Raw genomic sequence first — 25,030 nt, forward strand, 5'->3', positions numbered from 1 at the left:
AATTTATAAAATTATTTTTGTATAATCACTAGCTAGAATCTCTCTCTAATGCTATTGGATCAAACTTCAAAACCTGATTCCCGACTGGGCCCAAGCTATAGGCCTTAAAGTTAGATCCTAGCCCAATCACATGGTCCACCGAGATTCATGTGAAGACCAAAATGGGTAGGTTACAAGGCCCAATAGAATACTCGGGAAAAGAGAAAACCCTAACCCTAGATACCTCAGCCCTTCCCCGCACGTGAGAGGCAGCTGAATTAGAAAGGCATATCGAGCGCCGCAAGGACTCTATCGACACAAAAATACAAATTCTCTAAGGAAAACCGTCCGATCGCTTGACACGTCACCGATCCGCGTGAATTCATCTTTCAACGGCCGAGATCACGGTTGCAGAGATACTGGTAGAACGAGAACGAAGAAGCTAGCTCCTCTCTGTCCCTTCTCTTTCCCTATTCCCTGTTTTCCAATTTCTGAATTTGATTTCTTTTGCTAGAAAATAATAAAAAGATTTGTCGGGTAAGTTTCGTGAGCTAACGAAGATGAAGGTGATGGAGGATGAGATGGAATTCGAAGAAGAAAAGGAACTTAAGGGTTTGTACGAAGAAGTTGGTGAGGATGGGGTCGAGGATGGTGTAGAAGAAGGCCGTGAGGAAGAGGACGGTGAGGACGATGAAGACGACGATGACGACGACGACGACGACGAGGAAGAGGATGATGACGATGACGATGACGGTGACGTGCAGGAGGTCGTACCTTCGTCTGGTGGTCCTCCAGTTCATTCAGTAGATGATGACGAGGACGAGGACGAAGATGAAGACGACGACGACGATGACGGCGATGACGACGACGACGACGGTGATGACGATGACGACGATGATGAGGAAGACGATGACGAGGAGGAGGATGGTCAAGAGAAGGTAATTATGACTTTTCCCTAATCTTCATCTTATTTTCAATTTCTTTTCTCTTTCTAGTATTTCGGATTTTTTGATCATTTGTGCGAGTAAAAGTGGTTCAGATCTTTTTCTAATATCAATATTTCTAGTATTTAGGATAAAAATATTAGTTTTCGAGGGAATTTTTTGAATTTCTTTCAATTATTCATTTGAAGAACAAGCTTCAGTCAATGTTGTTTTTCCTCTTAGATCTCGTTGTTGTTTTAATATTGGTAGATAGTCCTTTTTACCTGCGGTGAACATGTTCATAGACATAATTTAATGATAAAACTGAACATATATGACCGATCAAAATATAAAAGTTATGCATATGTATGCTAATCTAGGTTTTGGTATTTTATACTTGTATGCTTTAATTTCTCAATATCAGTGTCATCTCTTTGCTTGGTGGTCAGTTGTTGCAGATCTGAAGCTTTTATCGTTTTTTTTAATGTTTTAAGCCTTTGAATAAGTACTCATCAGGGAAAAAACAGATATTTGGGAAATTTGTGTGTTTTAAGCCATGGTTCCTTCTGTACGAGTTGTTTTTCTGATGTGTTTTGGGCCAGTAGGGCATTTGATGGACCTCATGGAATAATTCCTTGCATACTTGTTCATATGTTTTAATGCTTGATTTGATATTATTCCCATCCCGCTTGAATTGATGTTTTTAATAATTGTTCATATGTTAAGGGTTTTGATTTTATTGTTTTCGTTGGTCTTGACGATACTGCTTTAACTAAGAAGTTCATTTTCTGACAGATCTCTTTGGGACACACACTATGCCTAAGGTGGAGCAGATCCACATCTAGCAATACTTTCATTTTCATGAAATTTTCTCCTCTTAAGTTACTTTGAAAATTCGATATACCCTAGATTCATGAAGAACCCCATAACGTCTCTCCGAAAAGAGATTTGGAACCTTGATTTAATTCCTCCGTTGTATATATTATCTATTTCTAATTACTGTTTCTTTTCAGCTGTTAGTCTATATTTTGCATGTTCTAACTTCTTTCTGTCCTGCACTTTCTATGAAATCCATGAAACAATCTTTAGAGGGATCTGGGAACAGACTACCTTGTCAGGCCAGTTGGACGTGCTGAGGATGAGGAAGATGCCAGTGATTTTGAACCACAGGAGAATGGCGAGGAGGAAGACGTTGACGAGGAGGATGAAGATGATGATGATGGTGATGCCAGTGGGAAGGTTGATGTTCCGGCAAAGAGGAAAAGGCCAGATAAAGATGATTCAGATGGTGATGATGATGGTGGAGAGGATGACGAGAGACCACCCAAGCGATAGTTAGGGTAGGGCCTCTCCTTGGGTTGAGGACTGACGATTGAAACCATAGGTCAATCTCTTTCTCTCACACTTGCTCTTATAAAGATCCATCTATCTCCTGTTTGTAGAAAGAAGGATACAATGGTTCATGGTTTCTGTTGTTAGTTCCTTGTATTATGATGGTAGCAGTCTTAGGGTCATAAGTGAGACCTGGTAATGTCTAGTTATGTTTTTGTTTTCTTTTTGTTCTTTTTTTTTTTTTCTTTTGGGGTGGGGGGGTGTTCTGAAGAACTATTTGAAAGTGCTGGTTTAGGATATCTGTAAGTTATGAATTTTTAGATGAGGTTGTAGACTTTCATCTATTAGCTTGGTTGCAGGTTCTCTAGGTTGGGTCCTTGGACTCTATTTTGGATTGTTGAATGGTTGGTAAAACTTTTTTATTTATTTGATGTTGGTTGTTTAGGATTTTGATATGGTCTTCATCATCATGGATGATATTAATTATTATGATTATTACTGTTTAGTTTTGTTAATCTGTCTTTAGAGAGCTGAATTAATGAGTTTGTTTGGGAGAAGGGATGATTGTAAAAATCCCAGTTGAAGGGGGTGTGATACATATGGTTGTGGTATGCTCACTGGTATGATGAAGTTGAAAGAGGAAAAAAAAAAAAAACCATGGAGATCCCATGCTTCTCATAAATGATAAATCATTGTATGTGTCCAGTCCTGCATCGCGGATCCTGGCCTCTTCAGTTGCGTTGTGGTTGCTTTGCTGCCTGCTGGTGGATGTTGAGTTGAGGGCAAAACCGAAACCACAATTATTATTATTATTATTATTTTTTAACGCGATATTCTTCTTAGGTGACGTGGCGCTTCAAGAAGGGTAGTAATTGCGACGTAATAGACAAATAGAGTTAGACAACTGAAAATGAATTTTACCCGACGACGGACATTTTTACGGTATTATCCAACCTAAACACGGAAAAGAAGGGGACAGAAAAAAGAAAAAAAAAAAAATGGTCTGTATAGGAAAGTAGGGGGGGTCCCTTTGGATGGAGAATTTTCATTTACTTTACAAAAGGTAGTTCGACCTCCTTGTACTGTACTATATTAATAATATTTGACAGACAGACAGACAGCCAGCCAGCCATTAGAGCTCAAAATCAGTGGCCAATAATATTATGCAGTCATCAATATACATATACGTATATGTGTGTGTAGAAAAATGATTTTGGACTGACGTGGAATTGGTATTGTGAACAGATGGGATTTTTGCTGAAATGATTATCGGTCCAGGTGCCATAGAGAAACGACGTGGGATTGATAGAGACGGACGAACAAACCAAAAGCCGTATCATTTGGAGAATAATAATGATAATGAAAATAATGCGTTACCGGCGAAATAACAGGTGAGGTGATTATTTTCATTATTATTATTATTATTATTATTATTATTATTATTATTGTTTTTTCAAATGATCGAGTTAATAAGTGTAATGTTACGCCACGTCAGCTCTCTCAAAATATGGGGAAGTCCTGATTGGGCACCTTGTCCCATTGCATCCTTGGACGCTTGAGCCCAAACGAAGGTACGAGACGACAGAAACTCACTTCGGCTAATGGGCTTGTTCAAATGTCAAGCCATCAGGTTTGGGGAAACTAAATAAAGATGATACATGAGATATGTATGGATATAACGAGAATTTTAAATTTTTTCATAATTTTATTTTTAAACATTATTTATATATATAAAAAAAATTAATTTTAAATTTTTTAAACCTAATCATTACTAATTATTATTCAAAGAAAAAAATCAATTTAATTTTTACAAACTTCAAAACAAAACACAAAAATAATATAACTTTTACAAACTTTAAAATAAAAAATTATATTCAAATAATTTTTTAATTTTATAATATTTTCATTCTTTTCCAAAATCCAATAAAATATTTTCATTCGAACCATTTCACAATACTTCAAATGCCCAAACATGCCCCAAGTAAATATACAAAGCCTTTCAAACCATTACCTAATATAATTATCTTCGTAATTACCAATTTTCATAATCATCTCTTTAACTTATCAGCTTCCAGTCTCCACGCCCACGGTGAGTTATCATCTTCAATCACATTTTTAATTTTTTCTCAAAATATATCAGAATAAATTGTTTTATCTTTAATATTGTTTGTCGCAATCAATAATTTTGTTATTCTTTTGAAAAACTCTTGCACTTCCCCTCTTTTTTCAACTCCTACCTTTTTCTTTTATTTGCATCTCTATCTTCTTATTTCAATAAGTTGGCATTGTGCATCAATCTTGAATTTTTCTTTAAAAAAATTAAGGGATAATCTACTGATGATAAAAAGTATCAGAGAAAAGTAGAATATGAGTGTAACACATGACATTACTTATTTATAATTATCAATTCCGCTTCTAAGCAGTCGGACTGTTATTAGAAGGAAAGCAGCCCTCATTTCATCTGCTGCCACATCAAAAATCACACAATAATCTCAATACTTTCACTCACATTGCATAAGCTCATCTGCAGAAAACCTCCACGACCAGAAATCTAATTGTCCTCCACTTTGCTATGCTTCGTCTCTTTGCATCGCCGCTAGAAAACCTCCACGGCCAGTAATCTCAAAGTCAGTTCCACCACCACCAGCTTAGTCTGACGCCGACTGTCTATTGCCTTCAGGTATTTCGCACCACCGTCTCCCCTCTCGCATGTCTCGCACAGCTTCCCCTTCACACGGCTTTAGCCTCGTCGTCCCCTCTCGTACGGCTACCGAATCATTTTGCTCAGTCCCTTTACATTGATTTCTACCGCCACTAGTCTGTTGCCCACCATCCCAGTCCCCAACTAATTATGATGAAGGGGACTACTTCTAAGCTGAGAGCGTTTCTAGAGAAATCGTTTTCAATGAACATTATCGAGGGGGGGGCTACGATGCACTCCATGATAGGTGTGGTGGGAAGCCTACGTGTCAGTTTACTATTGATAGGCTGTTAAATGGGTAAAAATAGATGGACCGGTTCTAAGGTATTTTCTATAATTATTATTTAAGATTTTTAACTTGTGGGGTTGTGAGTTTGATTCTATTATTACTTTTTTTATTTGTAGTAGCAAAATTTTGTACCTCCGTGGTTATATTGGAATGGCCACCATTGCTCACACTGTTGTGTGTTTTTTTTTTTTTTTCCCGAGTAACACTGTTGTTAGATACTACTATGAGGAGACAATTGTTTTTAAGAGGTCTCGATTGTTTATTCAGTTTAGTTGAATTAAGTTGAGATGTTTTATTGAAAATTGAATAAAATATTATTATAATATAATTTTTTAATATAATTTTTATTTTAAAATTTAAAAAAATTAAATTATTTATTATATTTTATGTAAAAATTTAAAAAAATTATAATAATTAAATTAGATGTCATAAGACAATTTATAACCAAACCAATCCTCATTATTACAAAGGGAGACCACCGAAGTTAGTGGCTTCATTGAGCTACTTTTAAGCGATTGGACATGTATTGTCTTTGGATTTGAATTTCAATGTGGATTTACTTTTAAGAGTTTCGGACTGGACCCGAAGAAAATTCAGTTTGGATGCACTCCTAAAAAAAAAAAATCATTCTTTTTTCTCATTTTTTCTCAAATCCAATACCTCTCAAGAATGAGGAAATGTTTAAGAAATGAGATAAGATAAAAATTTTATAAATTATAATAAAATAATTTATGAATAATAATGAGATAATTTGAGTTAGATATTTATTAGGTTTTGGAAGAGGAGAGAGAACAAATTGAATAAAAAATATTATAAAATTAAAATATTGTTAGATTATAATTTTTTAATATAATTTTTATTTTGATATTTAAAAAAGTTGAATTATTTTTATTTTTTATTTGAGATTTTGGGAAAATTATAATAGTGGAGAAATTCAAAATGATTTATAGGATGGTTTATTTGATGAAACAATATAAAAGTTGAAATAGTGCCTTTGAGTGAAGATTTGAATCGGTTTATATCTTTATATGTAAGAAATGAAATGAAACTTAAAAGTTATAATAATTCATAAGAAAACATTGCTTTTAAAAGGATTACCGCTTCTTAAACACAACACTTTAAGTTTAATGAGTAAAATGTCTACTTTTATGGTAGAATGTCATATCGAATTCATATGACTCCGCTTAAAATTCAAAACAATATAAATGTTGAATGAATGTTTTTGGATATAGTATTGAATCAGTTTATATCTTTATATGTAAAAGAAATGAAACTTAAAAATTACAATGATTCATAATAAAACATTACTTTTAAAAAGTTTACCGTTCCATAAATATAACTCTTCAAATTTAATGGGTAGAATGTCACGTTAGAATTATATGACTTCACTTTTATATATAAATGTTATTTACCATCCCACACTATACATCAAGATGTAATTTGTTATTTTTATCCTTACATTTAAATACATATATTTACAAATTATGTTCTCCAATCCTTCAAGCCACACTCTCATAGTCTTGGATGGGTGCATACCATAAGTTCACCAAAGTTGCTTAATACAGCCTTGATTCACCAAGTGGTGTCTGTGTTGGTGCAATGGTAGGAATCAACTATGACCAAGAGTTATATAAATGGAAAATGCTAAGTGATTCTCTAATTTTGATCTTTTATTTTATTTTATTTTTTGAATAGTTACAAAAATAATTACTAATAAATTTGTAAATTTTTTATTTTTTAAAAAATATTTAGAGATGACAGGACCAAGTAGTCAAAGGGTCTAATCAATTAGATTATCATGTCAAATCTCAACATATTTAGCATTATTATTAAAGACTATGTATCATTTCACCATAAAAGAAAAAGAGCAATCTTGGTAAATGTTATCACTCTCAATCCACTTCCTCTAATCCTTTAATAAAAATAATTTACTAGCTCTATAATGTTGATATTGTTGAGAAATATTCTGAACTGCTTTGTAAACTAGAGAATATGTAAAATAATAAGAACAAATTTGAAAGAGAGAACCCGGTGTTGAGGCACATTGTGATAGACACTTTCCTTAGAGTAGATTCCGCCGCCTCCAATATTAAACATGCACTAGGCTTCTTGACAGTCTACTCCTAAGATATAACAACGTTGGTTCCCGTTAATCTCCTCGTCGGTGCACACAAAAGGAGATCCTCGAATCCGATATAAAATAGTCAAAGCCCAAAGACAGAAAGACAAAGAGAAGAATGAGGTGTTTCTCTAAGTTTTGTAGAGAATTTTGAGTTTATGAATTTGTGGGTGGGGTTCCCTATTTATAGAGAATGAAAGGGTACTTATGAAAAGTCACAACTTATTTAAATGAAATGGTACATGTGAAGAGTCACATCACTTAAATGAAATGGTACATGTGAAGAGTAACATCACATAAATGAAATGGTACTTGTGAAAAGTCACAACTTAATTAAATGAAATGGTACATGTGAAAAGTCATATCACTTAAATGAAATGGTGTTTGTGAAAAGTTACAACTTAAATGAATGAACACTTTTGAGAAGTCACAACTTTTTAAATATTAGAGAATACATTGAAAATGTTTCTAATTCACCAAAGGACACAACCCTTTGTTTGGTTGAGAAGCGGTTAAGGCTCATATCCCTAAGAGGCATACATTGGTTCAAGTACCAAGACACAAAATCTAGATAACCGAACCGATACATTGAACAATGGTAATGGTTCACATTATTTTTCACTTTATATCAAATATTTTAATCATTTCTATGATGAAAAACCAACAATCCCCCACCTGATTAAAATATTTTAAAGAACAGAATAGAATACAATTTTCTTTCTTTGGACTAAGTACTATGCATCAATAGAGGTAGCTTGTGGCTTTGAACGTCTACCTAGTGTTAGCGTGTTTCCATCTGAAAGATCCATGGTGAACCAAGTCTTGAACCAGAATCTTTAACTCAGGCTTCTCCACACCACACACATAGTACGGCATATATCAGGTTCCTTTCAAGGTGGTGCATAAAGGCCATGCACCGTATCTTGGATTCGTGAGCGCTCTAGGAAATAGCCCAATTACCATAGACTGCGGCCCCACAGTCACACTCACATAGGTGAGTCCTCCAAGGGTACCTGCAATTCAATACCTCGCCTTAGTCTTGGACTCATTCAAAGCATTTCGCTTTTCCTTTGCCATTGCATTTTTAGCACTCACACCCTAGGGATGAACCTATAATAATATTTTAATAGTGCTATCCAGTCACTCAAATAGTTTGTTCTTCCCATTGAACCTTCTTCTTGGGATCTCCAGTCAGGAAGGTTGGGTTGCCACTATTGGTGACCTAATTAATGGACTTCAGTCCCATCCCCCTTGATGTACGTATAACTTTCGACTTTGCCAGTCCTTTCGTCAAAGGATCTGCAAGGTTATCTTCTGACTTTACATATTCCAAAGTCAGGTATCCATTCTTTATCAGGTATCTTATTGTAGAATGCCTGATACTTAAATGTCTCCTCTTATGATTAAAGTGTTTATTATTACAAATACTTATCACAGCCTGATTGTCACAAAGAATAGAAATGGCTAGCATTGGTTTTTTAACTAGTGGAATTTCTGATAATAAATTCTTAAGCCACTCTACCTCATGTCCGGTAGTATCTAAGGCTATTAATTCAGCTTCCATAGTAGATCGTGAAATCACAGTTTGCTTAAAAGATCTCCAAGCTACAACTGCTCTACCGAGAGTGAAAATATATCCACTTATTCCCTTACGATCTACTGTGTCAGTTATCCAACTAGCATCACTATATGCTTCCAATATAGTGGGATACCCAAAATAATGGATACCATATGTTATGGTTCCTTTCAAATATTTAAGAATTCTTTCCAATGCCTTCCAATGAGAATTATCAGGCCTACTAGTATATCTGCTAAGTCTACTCACAGCATATGAAATATCAGGTCTAGTAGAATTAGCAATATACAGTAACGCACCAATAATCTGAGAATATCTCAGTTGTGACACAGGATCTCCAAGATTCTTACTTAAATGCAAACAATGATCAAGATGAGTACTAATAGGTTTGCATTCGAATCTCTCAAACTTTTTAAGAATCTTTTCAATATAATGAGATTGATTTATGTTAATACCATCACGAGATCTCATTAATTTAATACCATGAATTACTTGTGCCTCTTCCATGTCTTTCATGTCAAAATTCTTAGATAAAAAATTTTTTAACATCAAGAATAATATCTATATTGGTACCAAAGATGAGAATATCATCAACGTAAAGACATAGCATTACGCATGCACCATCAACTATTTTAGTGTATAAACACTTATCAGATTTATTTATCTTAAAATCATAAGATAAAATTATTTCATCAAACTTTTGGTGCCATTGTTTAGGAGCTTGCTTTAAACCATAGAGAGATTTAATAAGTTTACAAACTTTTCTTTCCTGTCCTGGAACCACAAACCCCTCTGGTTGATCCATGTATATCTCTTCTTCTAGATCGCCATTTAGAAATGCAGTCTTTACGTCCATTTGGTGGACTTCAAGTTTATGGATCGCTGCTAGAGCAATTAAAACACGAATTGTGGTTATTCTAGTAACAGGAGAATATGTATCAAAATAATCGATACCCTCTCTTTGTGTAAAGCCCTTTGCAACCAGCCTAGCTTTAAATTTATCAATAATACCATCAGGTCTTAATTTCTTTTTAAAAATCCACTTACATCCAATGGTTTTACATCCAGGTAGAAGATCACATAAATTCCAAGTACCATTAATCTTAAGAGATTCTATCTCACTATTTACTGCTTCTTTCCAGAAAGTAGAATCAATAGAAAGCATGGCTTCCTTGAAAGTCAATGGGTCTTCCTCCATAGAATAAGTATAAAAGTCATGTCCAAAATCCTTTTCCTTTCTAACTCGTTTTCCTCTTCCAAGTTCATTTTCTAATCCAGATACACTATCAGGATTATTTATAATGGTAGGTTGACTACTGGTGGAAGGAAAACTTACTGTAGGTAAAGATCTTTCTAATTTATTTTTGAAAGGAAATAGATCTTCAAAAAATGTTGCATCTCTAGACTCCATGATGATGTTGGGATCAATACCTTGGACTTCTGATTTGATTATCAAAAACCTATATGCAGAACTATGTCTAGCATACCCAATGAATACTGCATCTATTGTGTTGGGACCTAATTTTCTTTTCTTAATTTTTGGAACATTAACCTTTGCAAGACAACCTCAAACTCTAAAGAAATTAATATTGGATATTCTACCCTTCTAGAGTTCATACGGTGTCTTGTCAGATCCCTTAAATGGTACCTTGTTCAAGATAAAACAAGATGCAAGTATTGCTTCCCCCCACCATTGCTCAGGTAGGCCGGAACTAGAGAGCATGCATTTGACCATATCCATCAAGGTTCTATTTTTTCTTTCAGAAACACCATTGGATTGAGGAGAATATGGAGTAGTTTCCTCATGTATAATATCATTCTCCTCACAGTATTGAGCTAATTGATTAGAGGAGTATTCACCTCCTCTATCAGACCTGATAATTTTAATTTTTCTCTCCAACTGGTTTTCAACTTCAGTTTTATAGATGACAAATTTACTAAATGATTCATCTTTTGTTTTCATTAAGTAAACATAACAAAATTTAGACATATCATCTATAAAAGTAATGAAGTATTTATTACCACCTTTAGAGGAGACACCATTTAAATAACAACCATCACTATGAATTAATTCAAGTAGCGATGAGTTTCTTATAATAGATTTAAATGGCTTTCTAGGCTGTTTTGATTGAACACAAATTAAACATTTTTCATCCAAATCAACAGGAACTTTAGGAATAATCTCTAAATCCATCATTCTTTTGACATTATGATAATTAACATGGCCTAATCTAGCATGCCATATTGAAGAGGAACATGTAGAAAATACAAATTTATTATTAGAATTAAATTTGTCTACTACATTATTTTGAATATTTATTACAACAAACCACCACTCACATAGCCTTTCCCCACAAATGACCCATATTTAGTTACAATAACTTTATTGGATTGAAATAATAATGTGTAGCCTGCCCCATTGAGTAAAGATCCACTAATTAGGTTTCTCCTCGCCTCTGGTACGTAAAATACTTCTTCTAAAGGAAGAGTATTTCCAGATGTTAATTTGAGTACAATTTTTCCTACTCCAAATACTTGTGCAGAGGTGGAGTTACCCATCGTCACTTTCATGCCGCTTGTATCCTGATATGTTAAAAAAATTTTGCGGTTAGAAGTGACATGTACATTGACTCCTGTGTCTAATATCCAATTAGTAGCACTACAAGCCAGATAAACTTGGGGACTTATGGTTACATACCGTTCATCGGTTCCAACAGAGTCGGTCCTGGAAAGCACCATATGAGCCTGTGGGTTAGGCGATCTTGGTTGTTCATTGCCTTGATATTTCCTCTTCTTATAGCGACAATTTTTGGCCAAATGACCCGGTTTGTTACAGTTAAAACAAATGGGTCTTTTATCATCTTTGTTAATATAAGATTTTGGTTTCAAATTATTCCCATAATTAGTTTTACCCTTATTGAATTTGGATTTCTGATGTAGTGGGTTCTTATGAGTTTTATGGCCTTCTACAATATTTGCTTTAGACTGAAAATCAGAAACCAATGGTGGGATGAGATCATTTTCCAAGTGTTGTTCTTGGATCCTAATGGCAGAGATCAAAGTTTCCATGGTCATATCTTCAGTCTTATGTTTAAGAGATAGGCCAAAATTCTTCCGTGAAGGAGGCAACTTGTCTATTGTACAAGCAACTCTCGGTAATACCCATTCCCCGTTGGCCCAATTCATGGTAAAGAATAGTTAACTCATGGGCTTGCTCTACCACAGATTTGGAATCATCCATCTTGAAATCAAGAAATTGGCTTGCGGTGTACTTATCCATTCCGGCATCTTGTACACCATATTTCTTATCAAGAGCATTCCAAATATCTTTGGCAGATTTAATGTGTAGATAAACATAAAAAAGTGTATCACTTAAATGATTTAAAATCCTACATCTACACAAATTATCTTTTTCTGCATATGTTTGCAATTCAATAGTACGTGCAGGCTCATGTAAATCATCAGAAGGAGGATCATTCTCAATAACAAAATATAATCCAAGCATTGTAAGAAAGATTTTCATATTTTCTTGCCAATGTTTAAAATTGATTCCTCCAAATTTCTCGGGTGCAATAGGTTCGTTTGAAGTCATGGTGGCAACCAATCAATTAAAACACATCTCTAGTTTAACAAAGAGAATTCTCTACTCTAAGATTGTTGGGAAATATTCTGAAATGCTTTGTAAACTAGAGAATATGTAAAATAACAAGAACAAATTTGAAAGAGAGAACCCGGTGTTGAGGCACGTTGTGATAGACGCTTTCCTTAGAGTAGATTCCGCCGCCTCCAATATTAAACATGCACTAGGTTTCTTGACAGTCTACTCCCAAGATACAACAACATTGGTTCCTGTTAATCTCATCGTCGGTGCACACAAAAGGAGATCCTCGAACCCGATATAAAATAGCCAAAGCCCAAAGACAGAAAGACAAAGAGAAGAAGGAGGTGTTTCTCTAAATTTTGTAGAGAATTTTGAGTTTATGAATTTGTGGGTGGGGTTCCCTATTTATAGAGAATGAAAGGGTACTTATGAAAAGTCACAACTTATTTAAATGAAATGGTACATGTGAAGAGTCACATCACTTAAATGAAATGGTACATGTGAAGAGTAACATCACATAAATGAAATGGTACTTGTGAAAAGTCACAACTTAATTAAATGAAATGGTACATGTGAAAAGTCACATCACTTAAATGAAATGGTGTTTGTGAAAAGTCACAACTTAAATGAATGAACACTTTTGAGAAGTCACAACTTTTCAAATATTAGAGAATACATTGAAAATGTTTCTAATTCACCAAAGGACACAACCCTTTGTTTGGTTGAGAAGCGGTTAAGGCTCATATCCCTAAGAGGCATACATTGGTTCAAGTACCAAGACACAAAATCTAGATAACCGAACCGATACATTGAACAATGGTAATGGTTCACATTATTTTTCACTTTATATCAAATATTTTAATCATTTCTATGATGAAAAACCAACAGATATTGCTTGAAAAAGACAAAAAATTATTTTTTTTCCATAAACAAGAAGTACTGAAGGGTGATACACACACATTAGAGAACGGTTTCGAGTATGATAGTTCAGGTATGCACATGATATAATGATTTAAATAAATAAAAAAATAAAAAAATCAGTAATTTATTTATTTAGAAAAAAAAATATTTATTTAATCATTAAATAAGTATTTACTCAAGAGATATATATATATATATATTATATCTGTCCAGTCTGTTACTTTTTGGTTGCATAAGAATATATCGAATTGGGTGAGAGAGAGAGAACGGGGATGGAGTTTCACTTTCGCATCATATACAGAGAGGGATAGAGAAGTACTTTCAAAGCTGTAATATGTGATAATTGGTCAATTAAACGTAAAATGCCAACGATAATGACACGTATGCACAAAACCTTGCCGACAATAAATTCACTGCTGGCACTTTGACGGTGGCATTAATTAATTAATTAATTAATTTATTGTACTACCGACCCATCACCAACACAAATTTCTTCTATCTATCTTTGCGAGCATTTTCTTTCAAAATAAGAAGAAAAATTATGCAATTCTCATCTCTATAGATAATTTAATATGCATAAAATTTATTTACTTATAAAATAATTAATATTTCTATATATTGATATGCTAAGTCTTTTATATTAATATATCAGTAAATAAAAAAACAATTTTTTATTTTTAAATACTTATTGACCAAGGAACGATTATCGTCTTGCCATGATTATTGCTTAAGACTTAGATGAAGAATTTTGATTTTGGTTCCAGACATTAATTATTCCCTAATGGATTAGGTCCAAACGCACTTTGTACCCTGCTCTGTCCTCAGCACAATAGGACTAATAAATGCATTTTTTTTTTTAAAAAAATGAAATATATTTTTCATAAATTCTCTAATTTTATTTTACGTCCAAATTAAATAGTTTAAAATTAAATCTTCTAAGATCAATTTAATGCATTTGGATGTTAAGTTAAGTTGAGATGAATTAAATTATTTATAAATAATAATAAGTTGAGATGATAGAACAAATTTTATGGGAGTCCATTTAATATGAATATAAATATATTTGAATGTTAAAATGAGTTTAAATATATTTATGAGAATTTAAAAAAGGTTATGAGTCTTTTGTGTAAAGAAGTGTTGAGTTGAAAAAAATTGTAAGTCTTATATATAAAAAGATTTTAAGTTAAATTTAATAATTTGAAAATTAAATATTTAAATATTAAATTTAATTTAAAATTAAACTGAATTAAATTACAGTCTAACAGGATAAAATATGCAAAGTCGTGGCTCTTTTGTATCGAATTGGATTCGAGTGGAGAAATGAAGAGTATTAAATTATTATTATTATTTTTTAAATTTTTTATATTAAAGGGAGTATTAATCCGGTTTTAGTATATAATAAATATAGTAATAGACTTCGTTAGTTTGGAGAAACGGTGGCTTTTACCAACTAATTAGTAATTACACAGATCAATGGTTTGGAACATCACCCTCTCTAACGTCTCCCTCTGGTAGCCCAACCCGTCTTTTACCTTTTCCGACTCCTTTCTGTTTTCCACTGATTTATACGATAGTAACACCCCCCCCCACATCCCCCAAGTCTCTCTCTCTCCCCCCCTTCAAATTCCTTTCAGATCTGGTTCCGGAGCGCCATAATCCGCGGTTTCAGTGAAATGCTTGTCGATTGTCTGCTTGTCTGCTCCAAATCCCCGTGAATTTCGCTTGAACCGAGGCTTCCTTTGGTTTTTGTTTCGAAAATGGTGATCGTTGGTCCGATAACTCCTGGACAGGTACGACGCGTTTTGAGGTTCTTGTTTGATTTCGGATCTTGCTCTGGTTTTTTGAGTGCTTGAGCGGTAGCTACTGAGCAATGCTTTTTGATACTCTAGATAATATGCTGAACATATTGTAGAATCAATCTTGTGATTGTAACTCTGTTTGTTCTTTCAATGCTATAATGAAGGCATCTTTCATAAAAATAAAAAAATAAAAAAATAAATAGCAATGGCTTTGAAGCTATTACTGGTAATGGTGGTTTATGCTGTGTCGTTTATTGATTTCAGGTGTCGTTTTTGCTTGGAATCATACCTGTAATTGCAGCTTGGATATATTCTGAGTTCTTGGAGTACAGGAAAAGTTCAGTAGATGCCAAACTGTGAGTTGGATAATTCTTTTGATTATAGGAATCTTGTTGTTCATGATTATAGTCAAATATGCAGCATACATTTTCTATGCAGAAAGTTGTAAAGTTCTTTTTGTAAGTGTGATGTTGAACTTCTTGAAGTCATAGACTTATTGTGTGGTACATTGATCTTGTACGTAATGCACGTGTTCATCCTACTCTGCTCTTTTGCGCCTTATGCTCATATGTTCTGTGAATATTAGTTCTATTTTCACGGTTATTTCGTGAATAATTATATGTAAGAAATATATATATATATATATTTATATATGCATTCGTGCCAACTCTTGTTGGAGCTTTTTGTATCTTCCATTAAGAATGAAAGATATGAAAGATCAAATTGTTAGAATTAAGGTAAAGAGTCATTAGACGACAATTTTTTCTGGTGCATGATGTTTTCTTTTGTTTAAAGAGAGGATAAATATTTACTATGTTAATAAAATTTGATATATTCTGTCTACTAGTAGGCTCTCAGATGTGAATTTGGTCGAATTGGGGAATGGCACAGTTAAGGAAGATGACAGAGCTGTTCTGTTAGAGGGGGGAGGTCTCCAATCAGCCTCTCCTAAATCTCGAAGTTCGCCTGCTACATCTCCAATTTTCAGGTTTCTAAAGATGGTCTTGGATTCTTTTGAGTATTCAACTTATTATCAATCTATGTTTGCTTGAGCATATAAGCTTACATGCATCGTTTTATGATACCCTTTTAGGTTCTTCTTGATGGATGAGCCTTTCTTAATTGAAAATCGATTGATACTTCGAGCCATGTGAGTGAGTTACTCCCTTGACAGCAATTTAGAAATACTTTCTTTGAGTGGATCGAATCTTGACTTTCTCTCGATCTTCTATCTTTTTCTTTCTTACAGATCTGAATTTGGTCTTCTTATGATGTATTTTTACTTGTGCGACCGTACTGATTTCTTTGACTCAGCAACAAAGGTTCTGTTCATGACTTCATTATGTTGCTTTATATATTTCATTCCTTATTTAGGGGTTCATTAGCATTTAGTGAAGTATGTGGCTCAAGAAACATTTATCATAGTAAGTGCTACTGCAATCACATATCAACCGAAATAAAGTTGACTATTTTATGAAATTATTTGGGAAGTTTTGGTGTTTGTTTCAGTTAATAATGAACTCTAATATGGTACATCCACAACCAAAAGCGAAAACCTGCATATTTGACTTTTGAAAAGTTTATTGAAAGGACTCATCTATATTGAGTATTTATCTCTTGAGTTATATCTTTTTTGGCTGCTGATGGAGTTTTTCTTCTTGACTATCATCTGTTTGTGCAGAGTTACAATCGGGATCTCTTCATATTTCTCTACTTCCTTCTCATCATAGTTTCGGCAATAACTTCTTTCAAGATCCACCATGATAAGTCACCATTTTCAGGGAAATCCATACTGTATTTAAATAGGCATCAAACTGAAGAGTGGAAAGGTTGGATGCAGGTTAGTCGGCTCTTTTAAATGATGTAACTATTTGCTGAAAAGTTCTCTCTCTCAAAATATGCTCATTTAAAGGGTACAAGATCTGATCATGCAAGACTTCTTGGCCTGCTGATTTGGGCATCTCCTACATAAAATCATTTAGCAAGTGTTGCAATAAACAGTGAAGCACACATACTGTCAAAGTCCATAACATAAACAATACATATGGACTTAAGTGCATTAAACTCTTTCTATTGTTCTGTTTAGGCTTCATGCAATTGTATGTTCTTATTGCTGCCTTGTTATTGGTGGTCCAAATTTTCTCTTCTATCTTGCAGGTGCTTTTTCTGATGTACCATTACTTCGCGGCAACAGAAATCTATAATGCCATCCGAGTTTTCATTGCTGCATATGTGTGGATGACTGGATTTGGGAACTTTTCATATTATTATGTCCGCAAAGATTTCAGCCTTGCAAGATTTGCCCAGGTTTGCAGTCACTCAAAAGCCAAAGGTTGCTTCTCTGAGCTTTCATACAAATTAATTTGCTTTCATTTGTAATAACCTTTATTTTTTGAGCAGATGATGTGGAGGCTTAATTTTTTGGTATTTTTCATCTGCATTGTCCTCAACAACAGTTACATGCTATACTACATTTGCCCCATGCACACCCTTTTCACTCTGATGGTTTATGGAGCGCTTGTTATTCTGAACCAATACAATGAGATTGGGTCGGTCATTGCTTTAAAAATCATGGCTTGCTTCTTGCTAGTTATCCTAATATGGGAAGTGCCTCGAGTGTTTGAATTGGTTTGGAGCCCACTGACATTCCTTCTTGGTTAGTAACTGGCCAGAGCTTCATATTACCTGGAAGAACTATGCACTGACCCAGAGTCCTAAATCATTGCAGGTTACACTGACCCAAACCCCTCAAAATCTCACCTGCCCCGCTTGCATGAGTGGCATTTTCGTTCAGGCCTTGATCGCTACATATGGATAATTGGGATGATATATGCTTATTATCATCCAACAGTGAGTTCTAATGCAATCTTGTGCAACTTTCTTATTTCTTCCCTTCCCTCCCCTCCTCCAATAGAAAATTTACATTTTCCTTTTGTTTTTAACAAAATGAGCTTTAAATAGTTGTCATGTTTTGCCTTTATTTTGAGTTAATGACTACTAATTTGACATGAATTATTATAGGTTGAAAGGTGGATGGAGAAGCTGGAAGAAACAGAAGCAAAGTGCAGAATATCAATAAAAACAGCCGTTGCTCTGATATCTTTAACGGTATTATAATTTGGTATTAACAGAAATCATACATCGTGTTTGACTCTCATTTAACCAGTTTGGATTTCTAGGCAGGATATCTCTGGTTCGAGTATATCTACAAGCTAGACAAGATTGCTTACAACAAATACCATCCATATACCTCATGGATTCCAATAACGTATGCATATGTTAGTTCAATATGTTGTCAGTTTATAATATTCAAAACGTTTTGCTAGTTTGTGATGTATGATTTTGTTCTTCTTGATCAGGGTGTACATATGTTTGCGGAATGTCACCCAGCATTTTCGTAGCTACAGTTTGACACTTTTTGCGTAAGTGATCTTTATTTTAACCCATAAGTTGTTGATCAACTATAGTATAGAAGTCCTATCACTTGCTGCCATTTCTGCAAGTCTAAAGAGATCCTACCAGCTTTTCCTCTCATTTTGAATTCATTTATCTCTGACTAATATTTGTGATATCGTCTTTGGTTTTCCAGATGGCTTGGGAAGGTAACTTTAGAGACCTACATCTCACAAATACATATCTGGTTAAGGTATGCCAAAGCTCATAACAGTGAATGCCTACTTTTAAGCTTTGATTAGTATAAAAGGATAGCTGCTGCTGTTATTATCAGATAATGGTTAATGCATACTTTCAAACTATTAGGTGCTAGCCCACAACAGATATGAATGTCAGAAGTTCATGCTTCTCACTTTAATTTCTGAATTTGAAAGAAAGCATAAATCATCTTGGTGAAGCTTTATTTTGTGTCTGCCACGTGATGAAACTGTAGTACATCTGACATGTTTATACGTATGTGAATAAGTACAAATTGTGCAGACAATTATCCATTCACATGAGTATAGAACACTATCGAACAATGATTCCCATTGAACTTGCAGGTCCGGTGTTCCAGATGGTCAGCCAAAATTGTTGCTTTCTCTGATCCCAAACTATCCAATGTTGAATTTTATGCTCACTACTTCCATATACGTTGCGGTAAGTAAAATATGTTACAACTTTGAGATCATGAAAATATCTGGTACGACTGATGCCGCAACTTTTTGCTTTCTTGCAGATTTCTTACAGACTCTTTGAACTGACAAATACATTGAAAACGGCGTTTGTGCCCAGTAAAGACAGCAAGCGCCTTGTCCACAACATGGTTACAGCAGTAGCAGTCTCAAGTGTTTTATACTTTTTGTCTTTTGTATTCCTGAAAGTCCCTCAGTTTTTGGTAAGACTTGCTCCTCTTTTTATTCAAGAATTTACTTCCGTGTCAGTTTGATATCCTTTTCATGCCCGTCTGCTGTCCACCACTCTATGAATTAGGTGGACAGCAGTCACTGGCGACAAAAAAATAGAACCCCCATGATTTGAGCCAGCATCAATGGGCTTGTGCTTGTCTTCATCCTAGTAGTCAAAGATCAAGTGCATCACCATTTCTGGTGGGCTAGTGCCTCCAGCTGAATTACCTGGAGTATACTTTATGCTCATATATTCAGTTTGAACCCTGCGATCAGTGTTTATCAGTTCTAGTTTCATTGATGATTTGCTATCTTTAATGAGAGATTTTGCTGGTACTTGTATAATTCACAGGTTTGAGCATTTGAATACGTAAATATAATACAGAAGGCGATTGGCTTCTGTAGAAGTTCTCCGAGCAGAAGAGTACCATTCTGCTGCCAAAAACCAATTGGAATATGGAATCTTCTGCTGCTTGGCACGTCCTTATTGAGGGAAAAGCAGGTTTTTTGGACATATTTTGTATCGTAGAAGTTGGGTAATGGATAGATATAAACTCCAAACAAAGGGTTGTGTTTTTTCATTGCCTTAATTGTTACAGCTATAGTAAAATGATGCGGAGCACAATTTAAGTTTATAAATTCAGATCCGTATCCGATAGATTAATTGTACCTGAGATCGTTTGATAGTCATGTAATTCTATGTCTGTTCCTAGGACAGTAATCGAATCGAAGTACCAAATTTCCTTTTGGGGGTTTGGCAACATGGATTCACCAATTACTGCAGCCATGTGGTTATTAATCTGATGACAAAAGAAGTATTAATATTAAGAGAAATCTATTTAGAAGCTTGCATTTTCCACGTAATTGAAGTGGGTTCCACAATATTAAAAATATAAAAATTGATGTTTAAGTTTTGGAAAAAAAGTAGAGCTCAACGTGAAAAAAATTGTTATTCTATGTGACTCGAACTCTTCTCAAAAGAAATGAAAAAAAAAAAAAAAAAAAGTAATAGTACGCTTACGCATCATCCTTTGTTACTGTTTTACTACCTAATTTTATTTTTTATCGTTTTGTTATTTGAATTTAGATTAAAAATTTCAAAACACGACATTCTTGCATAATTTAGAAGAAAATAAATTCAATAAAACAACTTAATTATGTAAATTAATTAAAAATAAATTTAATTTTATAAAAATTGACTCAGAGTAAAAGAAAATTTATTTTTATAAAATTGAATTTATTTTTAATTAAATTATATGATTGTATTAGTTGATTGAATTTATTTTCTTTTAAATTATACAAGAAGGTCATGTTCTGAGCTTTTTAATCTATATTTCAAAGAGTACAAGGGAAAAAAACAACTAGGTAATAAAATATTAGTAAAATAGGTGTAAATGTATCATTATTTAATGAAAAATACTTGCCAATTGCATAAATTATTTATCATTTTTATTTTTATTACTTTTTTTTTTTTATAAAATAAACTTCATTAATTAATAATGGACATTACGACTTTGACCTGAAACATTCATTACAAGCCAACTACAACAATAATGACTTCCCAGTACACAATTGTGACTAACATGATCTAGTCACGGTTGCAAACCTCTCTCAGACCACCTGAGAGACAACACAATTCTATCTAAGATATAGTTAACAAACCTCATACTCTGTCTAAGACGGAGTAGAGGACATACTCTATGGACAGAAGTCCAAGAGATGATTTGTTCTTTTTTTTTTTTTTTTTTCTAAAACAAAAGACGTAATAGAAATTAAAGATATATTGGAAAAAAGCGAATTATATCTTGAAAAGATATAGATCCGTATTTTCAATATTAGAGGAAAAATTAAAAATAAAATGACTGTGATGGCGTGAGAACCACGCACCACCCTAGGAGTATGACGGTTAGTCAGGTCTAAAGTAACCGGTGGCCTTGGACCCAGAAAAACTGCTCGTGGCTGCAAAAGAGCACCTTTAGCAGTGGCGCGTGGATTTCACTGGCCCACTTTGTTGACCATGCGTGTGGATCATGCATAGTTCCGTTTGGCGAAATACTTCGCCCGTCTAAAGGATCGACGCCTCGGGACATTTTGTTAGGGACTCTGATATTTTCCCTAACACTAAAGACCACGAGTTTGCTTTGGTGAGGATCATGATCGAGTGACATTGCCAACTTGCTTGGCCTTTAACAATGAGATAGTGTTTGAGTGATAAAATGATGGAGATGATGATGAGTTTGGGTATTCTAAGGGATGAATAAATGTGTTTGATGCTAAGCAGAATGGCTTGAAGGTTGTTTTTGATGTTGGGGCCACTTGGAAGATGATTAGGGTTGGTATGGTGAAGTGTAGCTATAATTTTGTGTGATGGCCAATGACGATTTCGAGATTGGGAAGAGATGAACTAGGGTTAGAGTCTTGGATGAGATGCTAGTGTTTGAAAAATGTTTGAATGAGTCTAGGGTTGCTCCTTGACTTTAGGGATTAGGAGATGGAAGATGAAATTTGAATATGGCAAGATAGGATTGGAATCTTTGGTTTACTTGAATGATTGTAGAAAATGAGAGATTTGAGGGATTGTATATGGTAGATGAGATGGAATTTGAATTAATCAAGGGTTGCTCATTGACTTTAGGGATTGGATAGGATAAGATAAGAAAGATATGACTTCGCTTTGAATATTGCAAGAGGTCTATGGAAGGAGTTGAAATAATTAAGGAATTGGATGAGTGATTAGAGGAATTGAGTGATTCTAGGAAAGTTCCTAGAATCAAGGGATTGGCATGAGATGAGTCAACTTTCCTCGAATTAAGGAAGTTGCCAAAGAGGTCTCTTGATGGACGGTTAGGATTTGTGTGGATGGAGGTAAGACTCCTAAAAGGAAAGAATTACCATAGAGGGATTTGAGGTAGGTGGCTATGGTTTTATAGATATGGAAAGATTTAAGTGCAAACCAAGTATGGCTAAATGCTAATATGATTTACGGCTAGGGCAATGTATTTGAGGGATGAAGGCCAATTATGGCAAGTGAACTATTATGGAAAGTAGGGCAACATTAGGGTTGGTCGAGTTGTGTATGTGGGATAAGGTTGTGGCCGAGTATGGTAAGTGGAAAATATGGTTAGGGTTTTATGGAGGGGTGGTTAGGTAATTTATGAAAAGTGGACTAGGGCAAACACTATAGTGGGCAAGACTTAGTGTTTGGGTGAATCAAATGAGTGCAAGGAAATATATGGATGAATAATATGGACGAACACGAATGAACATTCAAGAATACAATGATGAACAATTTCACTACCAAGTCAAGAATGCACAAAGATAAATGGACTCAACAAAAGAATATAAAGACTCTTTTTGGTTTATATGAATATTTAAATATGCAAGAAAGTGTAGATGAACAAGATGAAAAATAAGAACAATGAAGATAATGGATGAACAAGATAATACTTCAACTATTGATTTACGGATTGCACAATAGTTGAAATAAATCTCATAGATTGATAAACTTGAAAATAACAAAGATAACACAATTTGGATTCACGAATTGCACCAAGTTGCAAGAACAAAATAAGTTGAATCACACATATTTACGAATTGCAAGGTGATGATTGTCTACTAGAGATTCATGAATTGCACCCAAGTAGCCCAAGTGCCTAGCACCGAAAGAGCAATCTCAAAAACAAGTATACCCACTTAGGGAATTTGCCAAAGGTTCAAAAGATATAAACTAAATGCTTAAAGGTCCTATTTATAGAGCTTACAAAGTAAAAATCCTAATTGGTTCATTGATAAATAAAATAAATAAATAAGTGATAGTGGCGTGGGGCCCATGGCATTGGCCCTTGGTGGCCTTAGCTGGCCCATGGCATGGGCAAGTGGGAAAATGTGAGCCACGTTCTAATTGACCCGTGCCATTCTTGCAATCTTCCTAGTGTATGCACTAGACCCCTAGAGAAGTCCTCCAAGGATAGGCTTGTCTCCAAAAGTAGACCGCTCTCGACTACCGATGCATGCTTAGGACTATGTCCTAGGACGGTTTTTGATGGGGTCTTATCACACTTGTGGTAAGGCGCGTGGTGGTCGTCAGACGTCGAAGAGCAGTAGATTGGTCTTCGAGTAATGCTAGAGAGAAGCCACTATAGCAGTGCGCACTTTACACTCATTGCGTGGTTACTTTTAGTTGATTGTTCCCAACACTCACTTGAAGAGATATGTAGTTTAGATGATGCCACATCATGTGTATAAAATGGATGCTCCTAATAATAACTTCTATCTATATTTATTCTTTAATTTGACAGTAATTTCTAGAGAGAAGGAGATTCTCTCCCTCTAAACGAGGGCCGGCCTAGATTTTATTTTTATTACTTATTGCTGTCAAACCAGACTTGCAAGAATTAGCAAAGGGTAAGAAAGGCTTATATTTTTCAAATTAAAAATGAAATCTCACGTTTTGGTTGAGGTTCTGCTTCGTAATCATTTTCCTGCGCATCGACTCTCTCTAATTTTAAACTCCAGTTTTGCTGACAGAGGTACAAATTCTATGCTATAAGAGCACTCTCATTGGAATGATTAAATTAAAGTACATTTTTTATGAATATAAGATGAATTTAACTTTTAACTATTCCATTTTTATAAATCTCCACATTGGAATAGCCATTTTTTCATTATATGACAATAAAATAATATAAGATGAATTTAATTTTGACTATTCACATCAAATTTCCAAATTGAATTATCCATTTATTCATTATATAGTAATGAGTAATTAATAATTTTGAAATTTTTTTAATTTTTTTAATTATAAATTTATTTTATTTTATCATATTTTACTATTTATAATATTATATATAAATTTGTAATTGTATTCTAATTATATTTTTCACCTGTCATTAAAAGAGATAAATACTAATATTAAAAAAGAGAGAAATACAATATAAAAAGTGATTTACGAATGAATAGTGTACTACCTCTAGAAATTAGTTTGATAGAAGAGAATTCCAAATATTTGAACCAACATAAGCAATTTGCCGGACTCATAGCAAATTCCTACTGATTTAACTTTGAAGCCAATCCAATGAGAAATGCCTACAACTCCTTCCCAACCAAAAAGGACTCACCTCGTGGCCATGAGGTCTTTACTTCATGCTCATTTTCTTCAACATATACATCTTGTGAAGTTTCACTCGTTTCTTGCTCACAAAGACTCGAACTTTCAGGTGATGGCGTTGGAAGACTATGCCCATCCTTAGAGGAACAATTAAAAAAAAACACTGAACTTGTAACAGATTCGTGGGGAAGTTCTTAAAACATTTATTCAAAGCCACATATTTATTGAGGATGAATGAGTTATAGGTTATGAAATTAATTCTTATTTGATGGGCAACTGAAATAATAAAGTGAAAATGTAGAAGGTTAGTGGATTCAGTTACTTACGGAAATTTACACACACA

The 25,030-nt window shown here is 34.2% G+C and overlaps 2 protein-coding genes across 6 annotated transcripts; both read left to right on the forward strand.

The window, feature by feature from the left end:
• Positions 1-264: 264 nt before the first annotated feature.
• On the forward strand, positions 265-5,294 carry LOC109010782 (prostatic spermine-binding protein-like). 5 transcript variants are annotated; one of them, XR_001999255.2, is made up of 5 exons: positions 426-917; positions 1,992-2,286; positions 3,480-3,625; positions 3,730-3,864; positions 4,765-5,294. XR_001999255.2 is itself a non-coding variant. In XM_018991697.2 (2 exons), the coding sequence occupies exons 1-2, from the start codon at positions 540-542 to the stop codon at positions 2,235-2,237; spliced, it is 624 nt and encodes a 207-aa protein (XP_018847242.1). In that variant the 5' UTR covers positions 265-539; the 3' UTR covers positions 2,238-2,749. The 5 variants fall into 5 exon arrangements, 1 of the variants encoding a protein (XP_018847242.1); XR_004801966.1 differs by having other exon boundaries at positions 4,915-5,294; XR_001999256.2 differs by having other exon boundaries at positions 3,730-3,805.
• Positions 5,295-14,972: 9,678 nt separating this feature from the next.
• On the forward strand, positions 14,973-20,249 carry LOC109010783 (protein REDUCED WALL ACETYLATION 2-like). Its single transcript, XM_018991698.2, has 16 exons — positions 14,973-15,231; positions 15,505-15,596; positions 16,088-16,228; positions 16,334-16,390; positions 16,490-16,562; positions 16,922-17,080; positions 17,398-17,547; positions 17,641-17,896; positions 17,969-18,090; positions 18,262-18,348; positions 18,420-18,508; positions 18,600-18,662; positions 18,830-18,886; positions 19,236-19,332; positions 19,412-19,570; positions 19,933-20,249. The coding sequence occupies exons 1-16, from the start codon at positions 15,199-15,201 to the stop codon at positions 19,936-19,938; spliced, it is 1,641 nt and encodes a 546-aa protein (XP_018847243.2). The 5' UTR covers positions 14,973-15,198; the 3' UTR covers positions 19,939-20,249.
• Positions 20,250-25,030: the final 4,781 nt, after the last annotated feature.

This window comes from Juglans regia, chromosome 7 (assembly GCF_001411555.2).
Source record: "Juglans regia cultivar Chandler chromosome 7, Walnut 2.0, whole genome shotgun sequence".
Taxonomy (NCBI): domain Eukaryota; kingdom Viridiplantae; phylum Streptophyta; class Magnoliopsida; order Fagales; family Juglandaceae; genus Juglans; species Juglans regia.

Coding starts and splice junctions, on each gene's coding strand:
- LOC109010782 (XM_018991697.2), top strand. CDS start 540: ATGAAGGTGATGGAGGATGAGATGGAATTCGAAGAAGAAAAGGAACTT. Junction 918..1,991: donor AGGAGGATGGTCAAGAGAAG/GTAATTATGACT, acceptor AACAATCTTTAG/AGGGATCTGGGAACAGACTA.
- LOC109010783 (XM_018991698.2), top strand. CDS start 15,199: ATGGTGATCGTTGGTCCGATAACTCCTGGACAG. Junction 18,349..18,419: donor TTGCTCTGATATCTTTAACG/GTATTATAATTT, acceptor TTGGATTTCTAG/GCAGGATATCTCTGGTTCGA. Junction 18,887..19,235: donor CAAATACATATCTGGTTAAG/GTATGCCAAAGC, acceptor TTGAACTTGCAG/GTCCGGTGTTCCAGATGGTC.